A 21964-nucleotide genomic window follows, 5' to 3' on the forward strand; every position below is an offset into this window, starting at 1 on the left:
TTCTGATTATTCAGTAATTCCAATTATTTATGATTCCTCGAGCTTTGTCAGTATCAGAATCTTTTCCTTCTTTTCATGATTGCATTAACATTTAAGTTCAGTATAGCTATAAAGGGATAATCTTTGATCGATCTTGGGACTAGTTCAATTCAAAGTGACCAAGCAATTGGGTAAATGAGCCATACATGTGGATATTTTTGAAAAATAATATGGAAAATATTTCTTCAACATAGGCTATCGATAAAGTAAGATGAAAATCCCCGAAAACCCTGAATTGGTGTTTCCCACAGTTTATTCATTATTATCAATGTTTCAGACTGAAGATCTTTTCATCAGAGCAGAGGATTGTCTTTGTATTTAAATATTAACTCAGTTTTTCTCTCCACAGAACCTGCCTCTGGCTTTAATTCCAATTGCCAGCTTTTGTAGCATTTTGCTTTTGGAGTGCCCTTTTATTGCAGTTCACATGAGTTCTCGTGTTAAGCCACATTTGTGTTACATGATCTACCTTATAAATTTACTGCTCTTTATGATGAAACAATCTAAAACCCAATGATGCTTCTGTGTATCGGAGCATTGTTCTATGTGCTTTGAAGGATGCCCTGAATAACAGCAATGTGGGACTTTTATTTGGACTATTAAGTATTTTTCCAATAAAATTGTCAAACTGAGTTACCATCAATGTTTCCTTTGTCAAAATTGTGAACTGCAGGTCTGCTTGGGCAGATAATGAGGACAACACACTGGTGCCATCTAAATGAATGTGATCAAACAGAAACCAAATCTATTCAAGGGTGTACAGCATTATTTAAATAAGGGCTAACGAATGAAGAATGTCTTGGCAAGTGCTCTTAAGGATGACCATATTTATATGTATATCTCCGCACATTGGTGTCTGCCTATACGGTAGCTACATTTAAGAAAAAAATTAATTGACTATGAAGACCGGACAATGTATTAAAGATATGAGAAGCACAATCAAAGTGCAAATTTTGCTGATCATCTTTGATTTTTATGCAACTCTATTAATGAAATAATTGGTACATTTACTATAAATGTAATTATGACTACCTCCATGTCTACTTAATTTGTCGTTTAAAATATGGCCATTAAAATTATCATAATCTGTATCCTGTGTTGGATAACCATTTTAAATAAGCTTTAGGGAAATAAATACGCAATCTACCTAATTATGATCTTTCCTCAATGACTATCACCCAGTAGTTGATGCATCTACTGTGACGAAATGCCTTGAGAGTTGGTCATGGTTAGAATTAATCTCTGCCTAAGCAAGGACCTGGATCCGCTGCAATTTTCCTACCACTACATTAGGTCTACTGTGGATGCAATCTCATTGGCTCTCCACTTGGCCTTGGACCACCTGGACAACAGCAGAACCCACGTCAGGCTGCTGTTTGTTGATTACAGCTCAGCATTCAACACCATCATCCTCTCAGTACTAGTCAACAGGCTTTAAAATCTGGGCATCTGTACCTCCCCCTGCACTGATTCCCTGACTTCCTCGAATTCCTCATCAGGAGACAACAGTCAGAGTGGATTGGAAGTAATACCTCCTACAATCAACACCAAAACATCTCAAGTACGTGTGCTTAGCCTATTGCTCTACTCTCTCTTCTTCCATAACCGTGTGGCTAAGCACAGCTCATACACCATCTGCAAGTTCCACCGGCTGTCATTGGCTATATTTAAGGCAGAGGTTGATAGGTTCTTGACTAGTAAGGCTATCAAAGGTTACAGGGAGAAAGCAGGAGAATGAGGTTGAGAGGGATAATAAATCACCCATGATGGAACGGCACATTAGACTTGATGGGCCGAATGACCTAATTCTGCTCCCATGTCTTATGGTTTTATGATTATGATTCTGATTCCAATTCCAATTCAACTGAAGCTTAATTATCATTCAACCATATATGAATACAGCCAAATGAGACAGCATTATTCTGGGGCCAAGGTACAAAACACATTAACAACAGTCACACAGAGCACACATGGCACTTCCAAGACAACAAACACATGTAAGATATCAGTAAAATATATCTATGCAAAAAAAAAAGTTCAGATCAGGAGTTCATGAACGCTGCAGAAATCTGCAGTTGTCTGTAATAGTGTGTCTTCTGCCGAGTGAACACTGGGGGCAGCACTGACTCCAGCCTGGACGCCATGCCTCCTGGAGGGCATCGACTCTGACACCTTCTCCTGGCGGCTGTAAACAGGTGACACCGTAGTTTGATGCCCTGAGTCCACGAATGCCACAGAAGTCTGCGGTCGACCTCAATACAACTGCCCAATGACTACTGTGGGTGAAGAGCAGCACTGGTTCCAGTCTGGCTGCTGTGCCACACCACTCTCGGTGGAGCACATTGGCTTTGACTCCTCTCTCCTAACATCATTTACCTGAATTGGACTTTTTCAGTAATTTTTATGATTTATTCTGCATTGTTACTATTTTACCTTATTCTACCTCAATTACCTGTGGAGTGATTTCATCTGTATGAACAGAATGCAAGACAGGTTTTTGACAGTATCTTGAGCAACACACACAAAATACTGGAGACAGTCAGCAAGTTATGCAGCATTTATGAAAATGAATAAACAGTCGACATTTCAGGTCAAGGCCCTTCATCAGGAGTGGGAAGGAATGGGGATGACGCCAGAGTAAAAAGGTGGGGCGGGGGGAGGAAGGAAGATTAGTTAGAAGGTGATAGATGAAGCCAGGTGAAGAGCTGGAGAAAAAAGAATCTGATAAGTGAAGAAAGTGGACTGTGGGTGAAAAGGAAGTGGGGGCACCGGGGGGAGGTGATAGGCAAGTGAGGAGAGAGGTAAGAGATCAGTGTGGGGAGTAGAGGAAGAGGGAAGGGGAGGAAAACAATTTCTGAAAGGAGAAGTCGATGTTCATGCCACCAGGTTGGAGGCTACTGGGATAGAATATGAGCTGCTGTTCTTCAACCCTGAGAGTGACGTCATCATCGTAGAGCAGGCTGTGGACTGACATGTCCGAATGGGAATGGAGATAGGAATTAAAATGGTTGGCCACTGGAAAATTCCACTTTTGGTGGATGGAGCACTCGTGCTTGACAAAGCAAGCCCTAGTTTATGTTGTGTCTCAGCAGTGTAAAGGAGGCTGCATCACGAGCACCAGATGCAATAGGCAACCCCAACAGAGTTGCAGGTGTTGCCTCACCTGGAAGGACTGCTTGAGGTCCCGAATGGAGGTAAGGGGGGGGGGGGTTTGGTGAATGGGCAGGTATAGCATTTCTGTCTCTTGCAGGGATATGTGCCAGGAGGGAGTTTAGTGGGGAGGGTCAAATGGACATGGGAGTCATGGAGGGAGCAATCCTTACGAAAAGAGGAGAGTGGGGGAGGAGTTAAAGATGAGTTTAGTTGTAGGATCCTGTTGAAGATGGCACAAGTTGCGGAGAATGATTTGTAGGATGCAGAGGCTTGTGGTGTGGTATGTGAGGACAAGAGGAACTCTATTCCTGTTTATACAGCAGGAAAATAGGTGAGTGCAGATGTCTGGAGAATGGAAGAGGTATGGGTGAGGGCAGCATCAATGGTAAAGGAAGGGAAACTCTGTTCTTTGAAGGAGGAGGACATTACTCATGTCCTGGAAAGGGAAGCATCATCCTGGGAACAGATGAGTCAGAGATGAAGGAAATGAAAAAAGGGAATAATACTATTTGTACAGGAAACAGGGTGGGAGGAGGTATAGTCAAGATAGCCATAGGAATTGTTAGGTTTATAAAAGATGTCGCAGACAATTTGTCTCCAGATATAGCGACAGAGAGATCAAGAAGGGGGAAAGATATGTCAGAGATAGACCAAGTGAATTTAAAGGCAGGCTGGAAGTTGGAGGAAAAGTTAGAGAAAATGACAAGCTCAGCATGGGTACATGAACCAGTGTCAATGTAGCAAAGGAAGAGTTGGGAAGCATTATATGAAGGCAGGCATAGCTGGGGCCCATGTGGTTGCCCTTAAGTTTGGAGAAAGTGGGAGGAGCTGAAGAAAATATTGAGGGTGAGAACGATTTCTGCCAGACAGAAGAGGATGGTGGTGGATGGAACTGGTTGGGTCTTTTGTTGAGAAAGCAGAAGAGACCTTTAAGCCTTTCTTTCTGGGGGATAGAAGTGTCTAGGGACTGGACATGCATGGTGAAAATGAGGCAATCAGGCCGAAGGAATTGAAAGATGTTGAGGAGATTGAGAGCACGTGAGGTGCTGCAGATGTATAGTAGGTGAGAAGGGACTGAACTGCGGGACCAATCTTAGTATCTTGGTGCATGTGACAATAATAAAACAACACAAGTACCAATACTTAAAAAAACCTTTTCTGCTTCTGTTTTTGAAAAGGGAACACAGAAAGCTGTGAGTTTTTTGTCAGTTAATGATGAAATAAGGCATGTAAAACTTGTGTCTGGAATGGCTTAATATTTTCCTTGAATTGAGTAAATATCTTCCTTTAATGACAAAATATCTTGGGGAAATTGGAAAAGATAAGCTCAAACTTCTTGCTTTGCAGTGCATCTGAGACAAAGCCTTTACGATCATTATTTTTAAATTTTTTTTATTTTATTGAGATACTGCACAGAATAGCCCCTCCTGGCCGTTCAAATCACACCGCCCCGAAATCCCCTGACTTAATCTGAGCCTAATCACGGGACAATTTGCAATGACCTACATAATTATGAGTATTAAAACTGACCAACACCCAGCAGCTTGGTTGTTCTGAGTACTTACAGTTTTCATCAATGATGCTGAAAGACATGGAGACCAGCACTCAAGCTGAGGCATAGCCTAAGAGACGCCAATTGTCAATTGCCAATAATATCTACACCAACCACTGTGCTCTGCTACAGAGAAAGCGCAGGTAGGCACTAAAGCCTACGAAACCCAATTTCCCTCAGGATCAATAAAGTATATCTATCTATCTATCTAAGTGTAAGGTTAATGGGAAATATAGAGTTCATCTTTATTGTACGTGGTCTGATCAACGATCTTATAATAACGGAATACCAGCTGTCCTTGACCCTGTTGAGAACAACAAGACTGGGGTTGGGAAGCCTGAGGTCAATCAGCGAATCCAGTGGTCGGAAGCCAAAGGTCCGTTGCTGAGTCTAGGGATGGGGGCCCAGAGGTCAGTGACTTCAGAGTTCAGAGGCCACGGTTTGGAATTCAGAGGTCCATCTATATTGTTGGTTGCACAATCCTCAGACTGTGTTGGTTGTTAACACAAACAATGTATTTCTCTGTTTCAATTTACATGTCATTAATAAATAAATCGAATTTAATCTAAGGGAATATGTGGAAGAGGTAAAGGGCTGAAGGAGGAGGAGGAGAGGGATCAGAGGGAGGTATGGGCAGAGAAGGGGTGAGAGGGTAGTCAGAATGGGAAATGGGAAAATAAAAGAGAAGAACGGAGGGGGGAGAAATTGCTAGAAGTTAGAGAAATCGATGTTTATACCATCAGGTTGCTCACCGAACCCGAGTCTGGTCTCATCATGGCATTGGAGGAGGCCATGGATGGACATGAAAGAATGGGAATGGAAGTCAAATTGAAATGGGCAACCACTGGGAGATCCTACCTTGTGACAAACAGAGCGAAATTGCTCAGCTAAGTGGCTCCCCTGTGTGCATTGAGTTTCTCTCACCAATGCAAAGGAGGCCACACTGGAAGCACCGCATACAATCGACGACCCTGACAGACTAACAGGTGAAGTGTTGCTTCACCTGGAAGAACTGTTTGAGGCCCCGAGTGGTGGTGTGGGGCAGGGGTAGCACTTGTCCCAGTTGAAGGGAGGGCTAAGTGCCAGAATGGAGATCGGTATGAAAGGATGAATGGACAAGGGAATGTGTGTAAGTCCTTTTCATCATTGTCTCAGAAGCTGACTGCTGATCAGTTCAAATCAGCCTGGTCCACAGATGACTAAACACAGGAAGTATATAATAAAGTGGCCACTGAGTGTACAGAAAATAGAAATACAAGCAAGAAGAAACCATTCACACCTTAGTGTTGACTCTGTCTTTTAAAAAAAATGTGAAGGATCTGTTATCTCAACACCACTTGCCTACATAAACCTCACATCTTTTGTTTGCCTAAGTAACTCTCCTCCTTTAAGCACTTCTAACAACTCATCAAAAATTGCAATTTTCTTCCTGGCATGAGAGTTCTATAATTGAACTTCTATGGGAGTTCAGTAATGTGACTGAGTGCATCTTGCACAAGGCATTAGAAAAGAGGAAATTCCAGCTACATATATTGCTCGACCTTTTGTGGGGAGCTTTCTTCGAAGTTAGTGGAGTAGCATGCTGGGCTACTGCCTGTAAAGTTTAGGCTTGCATTTGCTTCCATGGTTCAGTGTCAATTTTTCTTTATCCACTTCTGTTAATGAGTCTGACCTGAAACATTAATGCTGTTTCTTTGTCTTGAGCTGTAGAATGTTTACAGCACTTGCTGTTTTTATTTCCAATTTCCATAATCGGCAGCAGTTTTTTTTATTATGAGTAAAATATTAGCTATAGTATTAACTATATAACTTCTTGATTGTGTGATATATGACAAATTAAACATTTCTGTGAATATCTCCCTGAGTTTACACAGTAGTGTGGTGGCCAGCTTAATGCTTTACAGCACAAGCAAGCGAGGGTTCAATTTCCACCGCTTTAATGAGTTAGCACATTCTTCTTGTGACCATGTGGATTTCCTCTGGGTAATCGGGATTCCTCCCATATTCCAAAGGTGCACAGGTTAGCAAGTTGGGGGCATGCTATGTTGGCGCTGGCAGTGCGACAACAAACGTTGAGGCAAACAACACATTTCTCTGTATGTTTTGATGTGTACATGACAAATAAAGCTAATCTTTTTTTTAGAAATGTCATTGTTCAAGTTAACAAAATTATGTTAATTAATGCACATAGTTGAGAATAGTAAAATGATTGGTACCATGATAAGACATGCATTGCCACAAAAGTACTCAAAGTTGGCAGGCACTGTGAAGCAACAGGAGTCTGAGAACATAACAGGGTAAAGCACAGTCCGGAATGGAACCAGATCATTTTCTTGCTTGTAACTAAATGAGAGCAAAGTTTGAAGTGTATGGTAATAATAATAACAGTAACTTATTTATAGAGCACTTTTCATATAAATAATGTAGTCCAAGGGTGCTTTACAATGGGATAATGTGCAAACATAAAAATAAAACGACAAAAATGAAAGCAAAGTTAAATAAACAGGTTTTGAACTAGCAATTAAAAGTGTCAGCTGAGTCTGCATCCCTTACAGTGTTAGGTACTTAAATTCTACATTTTAGGAGTGTAGTTAAAAAAAGGAGCTGACTGGCCAATTTTCTATTGAGGAAGAGTGCTTAAATAAAGAGAATGGCGTAGGAAATCCTGAGAGCTGGAGCAGGATTATGAAATGAATGGCAGGCATGGATGTGTTTAAACAGACAACAGAAGTACAGATTACCCTTTGACTAAGCTTAGGTCAGTGTGGCCGTTAATGAAAACCTTTTCTTCAACTTTTTATGTTTAAAAGCAACGTGAAAACTCACTACAGCTCCAGTTCTTCTATTTGAGGGAATTTTCTGTTTGTACATTAATTACCAGATTTCTTTTAATAACTTCTGACAATTGTTCTCAGAACTGAGATGCTAATTCGGTTTTAATTTACACATATGCTGCCAGTTTTAAATTTTTTTATTTCAGCATCTTCAGCTCATTTTGGATTTTCTTCATATTTCCTGTTACACTACTGAAAACACTTCAGGGATGTACTTACCTCCAGAGACCTTTGGAGCATCTTGAATCAGAATTAGGTTTAATATCACCGGCATATGTAGTGAAGTTTGTTAACTTTGCAGCAGTAGTACAATGCAATACATGATAAATATAGCAAACAATCTGAATTACATTAAATATATATGTATATTAAACAGCTAAGTTAAAGTAAGTAGCACAAGCGACGGAAATATATTTTTAAAAAGTAGTGAGGTAGTGTTCATGGGTTCAGTGTCCATTTAGAAATCAGATGGCAGAGGGGAAGAAGCTGTTCCTGAATCGCAGAGTGTGTGCCTTCCGGCTTCTGTATAGGCTTCAGGCTTCTTTCCTGATAGTAACAATGAGAAGAGGGCATGGCCTGGGTGGTGCGGGTTCTTAATGATGGACGCTGCCTTCCTGAGGTACTGCTCCTTGCAAATGTCTTGGATAGTACGGAGGCCAGTACCCATGATGGAGCTGACTAATTTTACAAGTTTCTGCAATTTACTTCAATCCTATACAGTAGCATCCCTCCACCCCCTCACCCCGTACCAAATGGTGATGCAGCCAGTCAGAATGCTCTCCACGATACATCTATAGAAGTTTTGAGTGTTCTAAGTGACAAACCAAATCTCCTCAAACTTCTAGGGTATAGCTGCTATCTTTCCTTCTCTATAGCTGCCTCAATATGTTGCATCAAGGTTAGGTCCTCAGAAACATTGACACCTAAGGACTTGAAATTGCTCTCTCTGCTGCTGATCCCTCTATGAGAATGGTTTGTGTTCTCTCGTTCTACACTTTCTGAAGTCCATAAGCAGTTCTTTGGTCTTACTAACATTGAGCACAAGTTTATTCCTATGACACCACTCAACTAGCTGACATTTCTCACTCCTGTATGCCCTCTTGACATCATCTGAGAGTCTGCCAACAATTTATGGATGATTTTGGAAGAAACTTTAAAGGTTCTTTTTTGTTTCTATAATATTTCCACAATGTCAAATTGTCTGCCTCACAGCTCAAAATAATATTCCATCTTTGTAACCCGCTCAGCATGCAAATGAGCTTCAGCAAGGAGGCAATTCAGAATTTTGTCTGAATACATACAGCATTGTACATTGTGATGTATGCAGACAGGTTAGTTTTAAACTTAAATGAAAGAGTTTCACAGTGAATCTGCAGGACTTCACAAGGGCTATTGATTTCTTCATATATCTTTACAACATAGAAGGGGCTACTTCAGCTCATTGAGTCAAGTTCAAGATTATTGTCATTCACCCATACACACGATACAACTAAGCAAAGCAACATTCCTAAGGGACCCAGGTGCAAAACACAGTGCACATGTCATATACAGCACATAAAATGATAATGATCGCATCCATCTGTCTCAAAGGACAATGGAGTGTGTGCTATGGGTTAGTCTGCTATGGCTGTGCAGTCTAACTTTAGAGCGGCAGGTCTTGCTGCAGTTTCCCACTCGTTACTACTGCCTCCCATGTTGGTTCTGTCATTGCAAACGGCAGCACTGGCCTGCGCGGAAGGTACAGCGATCCCCCTCTCGTCGTCACTGGTGCAGTCCATAGGAAAGCGAAGCAGTCTGTTTGGCATCAGCTTGGCTGCAGGAGCTGCTGGAAGGATGTTCAATGATGTCCTCAGGGGCTCCACTCTGGATTTCCTGTCTGGGTTTACTTCAGTAGCCTTCGTCTCTCCTGAGGCTGCCCACAAAGCAGTGGGGCTATTTACACAAAGCTAGGGATCTTGCTCACAAGCACCAGAGCACATAAAATAATATTAACACAATTATATAAACAGATAAAGAAAAAGTCTATACCATCTTCGAGAACAATTCCATTCCTCCACTAGTTTTCCCTGTAATTTATTCCGCCCACATTTCCTTCAACTTTTCCCAGATTCTACCACTCACCTACATACCAGAGGCTATTTACAGTGGCCAAATAACCTACCAACTTCTATACCTTTGAGATGTGTGAGGTAGCTGGAGCACCTGTAGGAAACCCATATAGCCACGAAGAAAATGTGCAAACTCATCACAGACAGCATAAGAGGTTAGGATAGAGCTCGAGTCAATCTACATGCATGACTTTGCTGTTCTTTGTTCTGCTGTGCCAGCCACATCATGTCTAACTGGGTTCACTCTATGATGTTTCATCAACTTTTCTGCATCTCCCACCCTGTCAAACATCATCTCCCAATCTACCACGCACCTCTTCCCATAATGAATTACGTCTTACATTCGGAAATACCTTACTTTGAGACAGGGTATACAGGGAAATGCAAACGTGGAAATACACACAGTTATCTACAACTGGTTTATTTACTAATTATGGCCAATTTATTAGACTCACCTGCTCATTAATGCAAATATCTAATCAGCCAGTCATGTGGCAGAACTCAAGAGATTCAATTGTTGTTCAGACCAACATCAGGATGAGGAAGAAATTTGATCTTAGTGACTTTGACTACTGAATGAATGTTGGTGCATCTAATTTCCAAAGGACAGTTTTGCATTGTAAATGACTTCTGTCATTTTGTTTGAATACTTTCATTCCACGATTTGAGTCATATTTTTTGTCTCTTTCTTTTTCAATCTTTTTATTAATTTCATAATAAACATAGCATAGTATGTTTACAAAGTTATTGGGAATACGTTGTTATAATTGACATAGTTAAATATAAACCCGGTTGGCACTTAAATGTTAAAACTCCCAATCATACAGAATACAGATGAACAACATAAAACAAAGAAAAATATCTTTAAAAAAATCATGAAAAAGGAAAAAAAAATATAACCCCCCCCCCAAAAAAACTAACCTAAACAGTGTTAATCAACTAAAAAAAAGACATGGGCTGTTATGTAACATCATAAAAAAAAGGAAGCATTAGTGTCGACGACCCCGTTCCTCTCAACAAATATTACAAAGAAATAGTATAAGTTTGGAAAAAGTCAAATTACATCATATGAAAATATTTTTTTTTTGTCTCAGTTCTTATACTTTCTTCAAGGTCTGGCTGAATTAAACTCAATCCTGGTCAGAGTTTTCTGCACTTTTGCAACTCAGCAGCAGCGTAACCTATTATGGAAGGTGGCAGAATTTTGTAGATTTGGAAATGATTTGCTAATTGATATCTCATTGTTAAATCTGTAATACTTGATCCTTCAGCAATTCTCACTGACCTCCCAGCTGCACCATTTTAGGCTGGATGATATGATGAAATGTGTGTGTACTTCATACATACTTCTTGCTTCACAAAATGCTCAAATGAAACTGAAGAGCAATATCCAAGATTAGCAATGCTGGTAAATCACAACTAGAGAAAATAGTTCATATCAAATCAAGTTTAATTATCATTCAACGATACATGGACACAGCTGAACAAAACAACAATCTTCTGGGGCCAAGGTACAAAACATACACAGCACATTCAAACTAGAGAGCAAACAAAAACAGTCACGCAAAAAAACACACATACAAGACCACAAGACGTAGGGTCAGAATTAGGCCATTCAGCCCATTGAGTCTGCTCTGCCATTCTATCATGGCTGATCCTGGATCCCACTCAACCCCATACACCTGCCTTCTTGCCCTGTCTTTGATGCCCTGACTGATCAGGAAACTTCTGCCTTAAATGGACTTGGCCTCCGCCGCAGTCTGTGGCAGAGCATTCCACAGATTTACTGCTCTCTGGCAAAAAAAAATTCCTCTTTACCTCTGTTCTAAAGCGCAAAACCTTGAGCACCATGTCCCGCAAATTGATGGTACAGTTTCTGGCACTGCAATCCAGCATGTCATTCCACTGATCAAACACTGGAGGGCAGCACTGATGGGAGAGGCCAGCCCCCAACTGAGCATGGACTGCCTCCGGCGTCTCCTCTACTGGACTGCAACAGCCAGCAAGCTAGCGACTTGAGGCCTATTCCTCACTACAAATGAGGCTATGCAGCTTCCTCACCGCCTGTCACACCACCAAACAAGAGAAACAGGTCTGCAGTATCTTACATTATCAATGTCCAATAGGGTCTTGTGATCGCAAGAGAAATGTCCAAGACAATCAACCACTGTTACACTGCAGGCTGGCTTCATGCACCAACTTTGATGCCTTTGAGTAGTAGGCAGCTCCTCCAAACCTAATCAGGTTCTTTCGACGCACTGGCTGGCTCCTCTGACATGTCAACTGGCTGCTCCGATCAATGAGCAGCTCACTGATTGGGTAGACCTGCGTTACCCAGAGTTCTTGGAGTCCAGTAATGTCTTGCGATCGTAACATTTAACATATCTAACAAAGAAAAGAACATCATTGGTTGGTTGCTGAGAGGCTGCTGCATCAGAATGTACCGCCATCTTACTGGAAGATCTCAATTCTTTGACAATAGTACTGAAACCCAATAAACTTTGAAATAAAATCAAAAAATGCTCAGCGGGTCAGGATGAATTTGTGGAAAGTGAAACAGAGTTAAAGTTTCAGGTTGAAGACCCTTCATCAGAACTGATAATGAGACAAAATGGGCTTGTTAAAAGGGTGGGAAAGGGATGACCTCTCTGGGGTGTTTGAATCTTATTGTCATCAGTTAGAAGATGAGCTCAACAAAGCAGCCTACAGAGAAGAAGTCATCACCCTGACACAGTGGTCTCAAGAAAAAAAAAATCCTCTCCCCCAATGTCAAAAAAACAAAGGAGCTGGTTGTGGACTAAAGGAGAAATGGAGACAGGCTAACCCCTATTAGCATCAATGGATCTGGGGTTGAGAAGGTGAACAGCTTGAAGTTCCTCGGCATACACATCACCAAGTATCTCACGTGGTCTGTACATATGAGCTGTGTGGTGAAAAAAACACATCAGCACCTCTCTCACCTCAGGTGGTTTAAGAAGTTTGCTGTGGGTCCCCATATCCTAAGGACTTTCTACAGGGGCACAACTGAGAGCATCCTGACTGGCTGCATCACTACCTGGTATGGGAACTGTACTTCCCTCAATTGCAAGACTCTGCAGAGAGTGGTGCAGACAACCCAGTGCATCATAGACGTGAACTTCCCAATATTCAGGACATTTACAAAGACAGGTGTGAAAAAAAGGGCCCGAAGGACCACTTAGGACTCCTGTCACCCCCTCCCCGCCCCCAATCACAAACTGTTCCAGCTGCTGCCATCCGGAGCATAAAAGCCACGACCAACAGGCTCCGGGACAGCTTCTTCCACCAGGCCATCAAACTGATTAATTCATGCCAATACAATTGTATTTCTATGCTATACTGACTGTCCTGTTGTACATACTATTTATTACAAATTACTATAAATTGCACATTGAGACAGAGACATAACATAAAGACTTTTATTCCTCATGTATGTGAAGGATGGAAGTAATAAAGTCAATTCAAATTTTCTACCTCAATACCTATATACCGTCTACAAAGTCAGCAGAGAGGATAATTGATGTCCGGTCTTTGACGTATATTTGGGATTTCAGAAGATTTTGTTAAGATTGCACATAGTAGTTTTCTGAACAGCGATAAAGCACATAGATTTAGTGTAATATAACGGAATGGACTGAGAATCGATTAACGTATAGAAAACAAAGAGTGAGAATAGAGGAGTTCATCTCTGATTGGTTACCTGTGACCAAAAGGGTACCACATGACTTATTTCTGGCTCCTCGACAATTCCACAATCCATATCAGAAATTTGGATTAATTGACTAAATGCCATATTTCAAAGTTTATTAATGACACAAAGTTATATGGCGAGTACTGAAGAGAATGCAAAGAGGCTTGAAAAAAAGATCTTGTGTAAATGGGCAACAGTATGGCAGATTTTGTGAAATACTTGAGATTACCCATAAAGGTATAAAAAAAGAGATTTCTTTTAATCAGTTTAGTGAGTAAAAGACCATGAGACCATGGTTGGCATGAACTTGCTGGGCCGAAGGGCCTGTATCTATACTGTATTGCTCTATGATTACAAGTCAGCATCTTTAAAATTCCTGGGCATTAACATATTGGATGACTTGTTCTGGGCTCAACACATGAGGAATATGTCAAAGACCGGACATCAATTAGAAGGTTAAAGAGGTTTGGCGTGTTAACACCCTAACACACTTCTGCAGGAGATTGCTTAATACAATAAAGATAAGAACAAAATAATACTTATCAACCAATCAATGAACTGATTCATATAATAGAAGAGAGAACCTCGGGTGTCTGGGAGTATTTCTACAGTTGTTTTTTCCTCTCTCCCTCCCCTCCCCCTCTATTTGTGACCAATTTAATATTCTTCCAAAATTTACCAATTTTTTTTTTATCCCAGTACTTTTCCAATCCCTCGTGGTAACAGCCCGTACCAGCTTATCCCTTGTAACCCTTGACCTGGACTCATATCTTGAAAACAGAGACAGCAGATTTACAAAAGACATTCTTCACCAGTATCTAATCTGAAGAAGGTACATCCAAGTAAATTCTTAAGGTATTACCACATTCTTAGCTGACACCATTTTGTCTTACAACTACCATTTTGTATTAAACACATTGTACTTACCAAGGTGCAATGAGAAAAGTTATTTGGTAGCTTTTTCTCCTTCCAAGTGACATGATGATGGGTAATGATGAGTTTGTGTACAGAGAGGAAATTACGAACCTGATGGCATGGTGCAAAGACAATCACCTATCCCTCAACGTCAGCATGACGAAGGAATTGGTTGTTGACTTCAGAAGGAGTAGCGGACCGCACGACCCAATTTACATTGGTGGTGCACAAGTGGAACAGATCAAAAGCTTTAAGTTCCTCGGGGTCAATATCACAAATGACCTGACTTGGTCCAACCAAGCAGATTCCACTGCCAAGAAGGCCCACCAGCACCTTTACTTCCTGAGAAAACTAAAGAAATTTGGCCTGTCCCCTAAAACCCTCACTAGTTTTTATAGGTGCACCATAGAAAGCATTCTTCTAGGGTACATCACAACCTGGTATGGAAGTTGTCCTGTCCAAGACCGGAAGAAGCTGCAGAAGATCGTGAACACGGCGCAGCACATCACACAAACCAATCTTCCGTCCTTGGACTCACTTTACACCGCATGCTGTTGGAACAGTGCTGCCAGGATAATCAAGGACACGACCCACCCAGCCAGCACACTTTTTGTCCCTCTTCCCTCCGGCAGAAGGCTTGGGAGCTTGAAGACTCGTATGGCCAGATTTGGGAACAACTTCTTTCCAACTGTGATAAGACTGCTGAACGGATCCTGACCTGGATCTGGGCCGTACCCTCCAAATATCCGGACCTGCATCTCGGTTTTTTTGCACTACCTTACTTTCCATTTTTATATTTTCTATTTATGATTTATAATTTACATTTTTAATATTTACTATTGATTTGTAATCCAGGGAGCGTGAAGCGCAGAGTCAAATATCGCTATGGTGATTGTACGTTCTAGTATCAATTGCTTGGCGACAATAAAGTATGAAGCATAAAGTATGATACAGCAATTCGAATGTGCAGGAACGCAAGAAGCTGCAGAGAGTGGTGGACTCTGCTCAGCACATCACTGGTGACATCTTCAAGAGGGCAATATCCATCATCAGATATCCCCACCATCCAGGCCATGCTGTCTTTTTTGCAGCTACCATGAGGCAAAAGATACAGAAGCCTTACATACCATACCATTAGGTTCAAGAACATCAATGTCCTTTCAGCTGTTGGTTCTTGAGCAAATGAACAGAACCCTAATCACTACAGTTTAACAACACCATGACCACTTTGCACTAAAATGGACTTTAATTTTCTTTTCTAATTGTGTTCTTCATGTAAAAAATATGTACAACTTACATGTTTTCTTGTAAATTCTGCTTCTATGATGCTCTGTTCTGGTGATGCTGCTGCAAGTAAGTCCTTCATTTCACTCATGCATAACTGTACATATGCAGACTTCCCACCTCTCCTGGAAGTTCCAGGAGTCTCCCGCATATCAATAGCGGTTCCCTGACACCCGGAAATTATATACAATATCTCGGAAATCGATTTTTTTGAGAGCAAGAGCGAGCACCCTGATTGGTGTCCCTTCGTGCTAAGTAGACCTATCAGTTTTCTCTGTGGGCGGGATTTACAGTCGACTTCAAAAATAATGAGTGTTGCTCGCTACACTGTTTGCAACAGAGACTTTTCTATTGTCCATGGTGGGTTAAAATGTAAAAGACATGTTGAGTTGAGTTTAACAGGTGTCATTCGTTCATTAGCATAGCTAACGTTATTCAAAATAGCTGGCTAGCTGCTAAGGAGCTACTCTATTGATGTCCTACATGATGAGGCCAAACTCCCTGTAAACTTACTTAAAGTTGTAATAGAATAAACATGATAATATAAGTACATATTTTAATGTCACATTTTCTGTATATACCCAACTTGGTTTACAGCTTAGACAAAAATCACTAAACAAAGTATTACATACACCCTTGGAGGTCGACCCGGGGGGGGGGGGTTAATATGGGGTTGCGGGGGGCAGGGGTGCTACTTCCCTGAAATGGTGGTGCGACCTCCCTGAAATGAGTTTCTGCAGGGTGGGATGTCTGCATATGACAATAAACTCAACTTTGACTCCAATTAAAGAAATATTGACACGAAAATACATCTGGGTGTCCTTGTAGACCAACCATGAAAATGGTAATTAGGAAAACAAATAGAACATTTGACTTTCCTGCAAGCAGTTTGGACACAAGGATGTCAAACTAAAATTACATGAGGCCTAAGTGAAACCAGATATGACTTATTCTGTGTTTTATCTCTCCTCAACCAGAATAGGATATTCTTCTTACAGAGAAGTACAGCTGCAGTTAATCAGACTTGTTCTTAGGATGGCAGATTTGTCATTGAGTAGATCAGAATCATAATTATCACAAGCATATATAATGAAATCTAGATTACAGTAAATAAATATATAAAATACTTGAATTAAGTAGTGCAAAAACAGAAATATAAAAGTAATGAGGTAGTGTTTATGGGTTCACAGTCCAATCAGAAATCAGTTGGCAGAGGGGAAGAAGTTGTTGCTGAATTATTGAGTGTGTGCCTTCAGGCTTCTGTACCTCCTTCCTGATGGCAGCAATGAGAACAGGGCATGTCTTGGGTGATGGGTGTCCTGAATATTGGACACTGGCTTTTTGAGGTAAACTCTTTGAAGATGTCTTCATTACTGAGGACGTTATTGTTCTTTAGAGCTTAAAGAACAAAATTAATTTCATCTATCATCTTTTATTTGTGCTCCTTCCCCTCCCCCAACTTCTTATTCCGGCTTCTTTCCCCTTCCTTAACAGTCCTGATGAAGGGTCTCAGCCCAAAATATTAATTCTTTACTCATCTCCAGACATGCCGCCTGATCTGCTGAGTTCCTCAAGCATTTTGTGTGTGTGACTAAGGAATGAGAAGTAACAACATTGAAAAACACAATAATTTTTTCTTTGAGTACAAGGAAAGCAAAAAGAAAGTTTAAAAAACAGCAGATGCTGGAAATCTAAAAGTAAAAAGAAACAGAAGATGCCGGAAACACTCAGCAAGCCAGATAGCTTCCAAGTCAAAGCTCCATTATCAGAACCAGGAAAGGGAGGTACACCAAAGCTCTATTAATCCACTGCATTTAGGACATTAGTGGGGCTGAACCAGCAGATTTTCTGCACTATTGTATGTTATTTCCATAAATACTCCAACACACTATCCTCTTTTTTTAAGATGCCACACAGCAGAAGAATATATTTTGCAGTGAAACTGTTAAGTTTAAAGGGTTCATGGGGAAACAAGTCTGTGGTAAGTTTAAAGGGAGTGAAGGGCATAGCGCTAGAGAAATTTCAAGATAGCAGGAAATCTAATTAAACATAAGAAAATCTGTGGATGCTGGACAGAGTCTTGTCATCTTCAGAAGTTTTCGGATGACTCTGCCATAGTTGGATGCATCAGCAAGGGAGATGAGGCTGAGTACAGGGCTACGGTAGGAAACTTTATCACATGGTGTGAGCAGAATTATCTGCAGCTTAATGTGAAAAAGACTAAGGAGCTGGTGGTAGACCTCAGGAGAGCGAAGGTACCGGTGATCCAGAGGGTCAGTGTGGACATGGTGGAGGATTACAAATACCTGGGGATACGAATTGACAATAAACTGGACTGGTCTAAGAACACTGAGACTGTCTACAAGAAAGGTCAGAGCTGTCTCTATTTCCTGAGGAGACTGAGGTCCTTTAACATCTGCCGGATGATGCTGAGGATGTTCTACAAGTCTGTGGTGGCCAGTGCTATCATGTTTGCTGTTGTGTGCTGGAGCAGCAGGCTGAGGGTAGCAGACACCAACAGAATCAACAAACTCATTCGTAAGGCCAGTGATGTCGTGGGGATGGAACTGGACTCTCTCGCGGTGGTGTCTGAAAAGAGGACGCTGTCTAAGTTGCATGCCATCTTGGACAATGTCTCCCATCCACTACATAATGTACTGAGTGGGCACAGGAGTACGTTCAGCAAGAGACTCATTCCACCGAGATGCAGCACAGAGCGTCATTCCTGCCTGTGGCCATCAAACTTTACAACTCCTCCCTTGGAGGGTCAGACACCCTGAGCCTGGTCCTGGACTTATTTCATAATTTACTGGCATAATTTACATATTACTATTTAACTATTTATGGTTCTATTACTATTTATTATTTATGGTGCAACTGTAACGAAAACCAATTTCCCCTGGGATCAATAAAGTATGACTATGACTAAATCCAAAGCAACATACCCAAATCATCAACTGTTTGTTCATTTCCATAGATGCTGCCTAACCTGCTGAGCTCCTGCAGCATTTTGTGTCTGTTGCTCAGCAAATAGAACTAGGTGAGTTCCAAAGGAGCGTGGGAATCCTATACTGGTGAGTTTCAAAGGAGCGCATAATCTGAAATCTTGGTGAATGAGATATCAAGAAGTGGGATGCCCAACCTGTGAAAGGAACTGTGGAAGCAAGGCCCTGGTGTGTGAAAGAGAGCACAGAATCCAGGACCCCGGCATGTAAAAACGTGGGTAGGATCCGGGGTACTAGTGTGTGAAAAAGGATTGTGGGAAATGGGCCCCTAGTCTATGAAAGGTAGAGAAGGACAGGGGCGGTGGTGTGTAACAGTGTGCGAAATATCTTGTGAGCCAGATGCTCAAACATCAGGATTTCAAAATATTCAGATACTAGACTGTGAAGTCAGGTCCAGTTTGTTGTTACATGCACAACTGCACTGAAGTACAAATATAATGAAAAACGTGGGCACGTAGATTAAGACAAGAGAACAGAGTGGTTGCAAGGATATACAGGAGAAAAGGAACATCTGAACAGCACAAGGCCAAGGACTCTAGAAGTACGAGTCACATTCTCAAGTTAAGGGAAAGGCCACTTAGGACTGGGGGAGGAGGGAGAAATCAGAGAAATCATTCAACGGGTGGTGAATCCGCAGAATTGTTATCCCAGAGTCACATGGACTCTCTGCTATTGGTGGCTTCCTATCTGAGATCACAAGTTTTTCTAAAGTTGTGGAGATTAAGGAAAACTGGTGGTGGGGCAGGAAGTCTTAAATAAAAACAGTAACAGATCTGTAAATGCTCAGCAACACAGGTCACGTGTGGGAAGATAAACAGATTTAATGTTTCAGGGCAGGAAAATGGTGCTGAGGTAGAAGATTGCTCTTTTCTGTTGGTGGGACAGTTTCAAAGGGCTGAATAACCTACTCTGGCCGCGATATCCTTTGTCTACAATACATCATTCTTTAGCTCTATGTGTAACCAGAGACATATTTACAAACTGCAGAAAATAAATTGCAATTTAAAGACATGCCGATCACCAACATTGCTGCCTTTGGATCAATGTAAAAGGCGAATACCTGAAATTGACCAATCCTGAAGAAGGCTCTTCGCAGACGCGCGCTAACTGACCAATCCACTGTAGCTCTGTGTTATACCCGTAGGTTACTGGCGGAGCCCGATAATTCGGATATTCACCAATCAGAGAAAAGAATTTTCCAACTATCAACCAATGAACAAGGATCTAGGGGGTGGGGTGCTTCGTTGAGGGTGTAGCGCGCAGGCGCATTGGCTTTCACGTACGAGACAACATGGCAGCAAACGGGGAAGCATGAGTTATCTCATTCAAAGGCAGCAAAATGGCTAGCAACAATATGAAGGTGAGGAAAGTCGGCTGTTGCAGTGTCGTGCTGGAGAAAATATCTATCGCATAGTGCGGGATTGAAAACAACCTGGGTGGGGAAATGGGAAGAGTTTTATCTCCTTTCAGGATGATTGAAAAATTCCATGAGGTCGACGCTTAGGCCCTGGGGTGTTTTCTGGGGCCTGACTCTAAACACGGTACGGTGCATATTGGAAAGAAGGAATCTCCCTTCTTCCAAGCTGTCACTACCACTTAAAACATTCTTCGTCCCCGTCGGCTGGCATCTTGGTTTTGGTTGCGTTCCAAAATGTTCAGCTTATCAAGAAAACATTAGAAGATATAAGGTGTGGGGGAGGGGTTCCTGCCTGCTGGTGATGATTCATTCCAGCATGGACTGTTTTTACTGCAGATTATCCCGCTTCCTAACGTGTTTAACTGGGTAAATTGTGATCGAACGCTAGATCGGAAGAGGGTTAATTTTGTTCAGTAAGATCCATGCGTGTTTCATGGGGATGAATGGTCAAAATGGATTCCGATATACATTTTTCGATGAGAGGCTTTGCGTGCTGTACGATCAAAATATTTTGATTAAGTACTCGAATATATTGGTGGTCGATTCTTTTTTTTGGCCACACTAGCGTTAATTCTGTTTGGCAGTTTCACCCTCAGTTGGTTACTATGTTGGAACATTTAAACAATGGTGTTGATTTCTAATGTATTAAGGTATTTTTCCAAGAGAAAGTAAATCAGTGGAAGTTTATTAGCGACTGCTAATTCAACTCAATAAATGTGAAATATCTTGTAATGAGCATATTCAAAATTTATAACTAAATGCTAGATTAGAAAAGCATAGACGCTGGGGCAAAGTGTTGTCCCTGATAAGTTGTTACTTTTTAAAGGGACTTATATGTTGAAGTACTTTTTTTTCTTGATTCAGCATTTTCATAAAAAAAGATATTCTGAACTTTACCTTTTGGAATGTTGAGTTATGCAGACGTTAGAATCTGTACATATATTAAAAGTCTATTACACAGAAAAGTGCTTCAGTTCTGGAGGTGAAAATCTGATGGAGAGAAAATCAGGTGATCAGTACATTAGTTTAGATTGCAGCACTCCACTGGCTGTAAAATAACATAACTTTGATTCTACAATAAAATTAATATTTTTATCTGCAAAGAAAGATGTTTGAAATCCTTTTGTGCAAGTGGTGATGAATGCAAGGTCATTTTTTAATCTTAAATTTGTAGTCACCAGATATTAAATTTATGATACCAAAGAGCAAAGGTCATAGAATGGAGGGCCATGCTGGAGGCTGTGCTATTATGTGTCCAGTGTAAATCAGTGACCAATGTGTAACATTGCATACAACAGAGGCATTATAGAAATGTATAAGCCTATTTTAAAAAAAAGTGACTAATAATTATAATTCCCAGTATTTATTTGTCAGTTGATTGACATCTAGCTAAGATGTTTTGTGGCCCCATGAAAGAAAGTTGCTAAACCATTTTGCCATTCATTCATAATGATTCAAAATGTTACTGATTTTTCTTCAGCCATAAAAATAATTTTCAAATTGATGTTTTAAGTTTTAAAATAGTTTTATTCCACTTTATTTAGCCCAGTTCTTTTCTACTAGAAACAAAGGGCACCAGCTCCACAGTGGCATTATTTTCAGAAGCAAGAGAGTGTCATGACCAGAAATCCTTGCACTACTGGTGCCAAGAAAAAATGCTATGTTTTCATTTTAACATTGCAAAATATTCCCGCCAAAATGGTTTTGTTTTAAACAATCGGAATATGTAACAGAAAATGAAGATTGGTTTTAAATTTATACAGGTGATTCTCTCCCCCCCCCCAACTGTGATTAATAGACTGATTCTATTGTTTTAGTTTTTCATATGTTAATCAGTGGCAGATAACTATCTTTATCTGGCATTTCCTTTCCACTGCCTATAAATCTATGGACTATTATCTATAGGCTTTGTCCAATGTCTAGGACAATGAATAATAAAACATCATTC

At 40.9% G+C, this 21964-nt stretch overlaps 1 protein-coding gene across 1 annotated transcript in view; it reads left to right on the forward strand.

The window, feature by feature from the left end:
* Positions 1-19867: 19867 nt before the first annotated feature.
* Positions 19868-21964, forward strand: part of usp10 (ubiquitin specific peptidase 10) — a 77274-nt gene continuing 75177 nt past the window's right edge. The window contains exon 1 of the mRNA XM_072279890.1: positions 19868-19959. Within this exon, the coding sequence (XP_072135991.1) occupies positions 19939-19959 (21 nt within the window). The 5' untranslated portion in view covers positions 19868-19938. The remainder of the gene's footprint in view (positions 19960-21964) is intronic.

The sequence above is a fragment of the Mobula birostris genome, chromosome 15 (genome assembly GCF_030028105.1).
Source record: "Mobula birostris isolate sMobBir1 chromosome 15, sMobBir1.hap1, whole genome shotgun sequence".
Lineage (NCBI taxonomy): Eukaryota > Metazoa > Chordata > Chondrichthyes > Myliobatiformes > Myliobatidae > Mobula > Mobula birostris.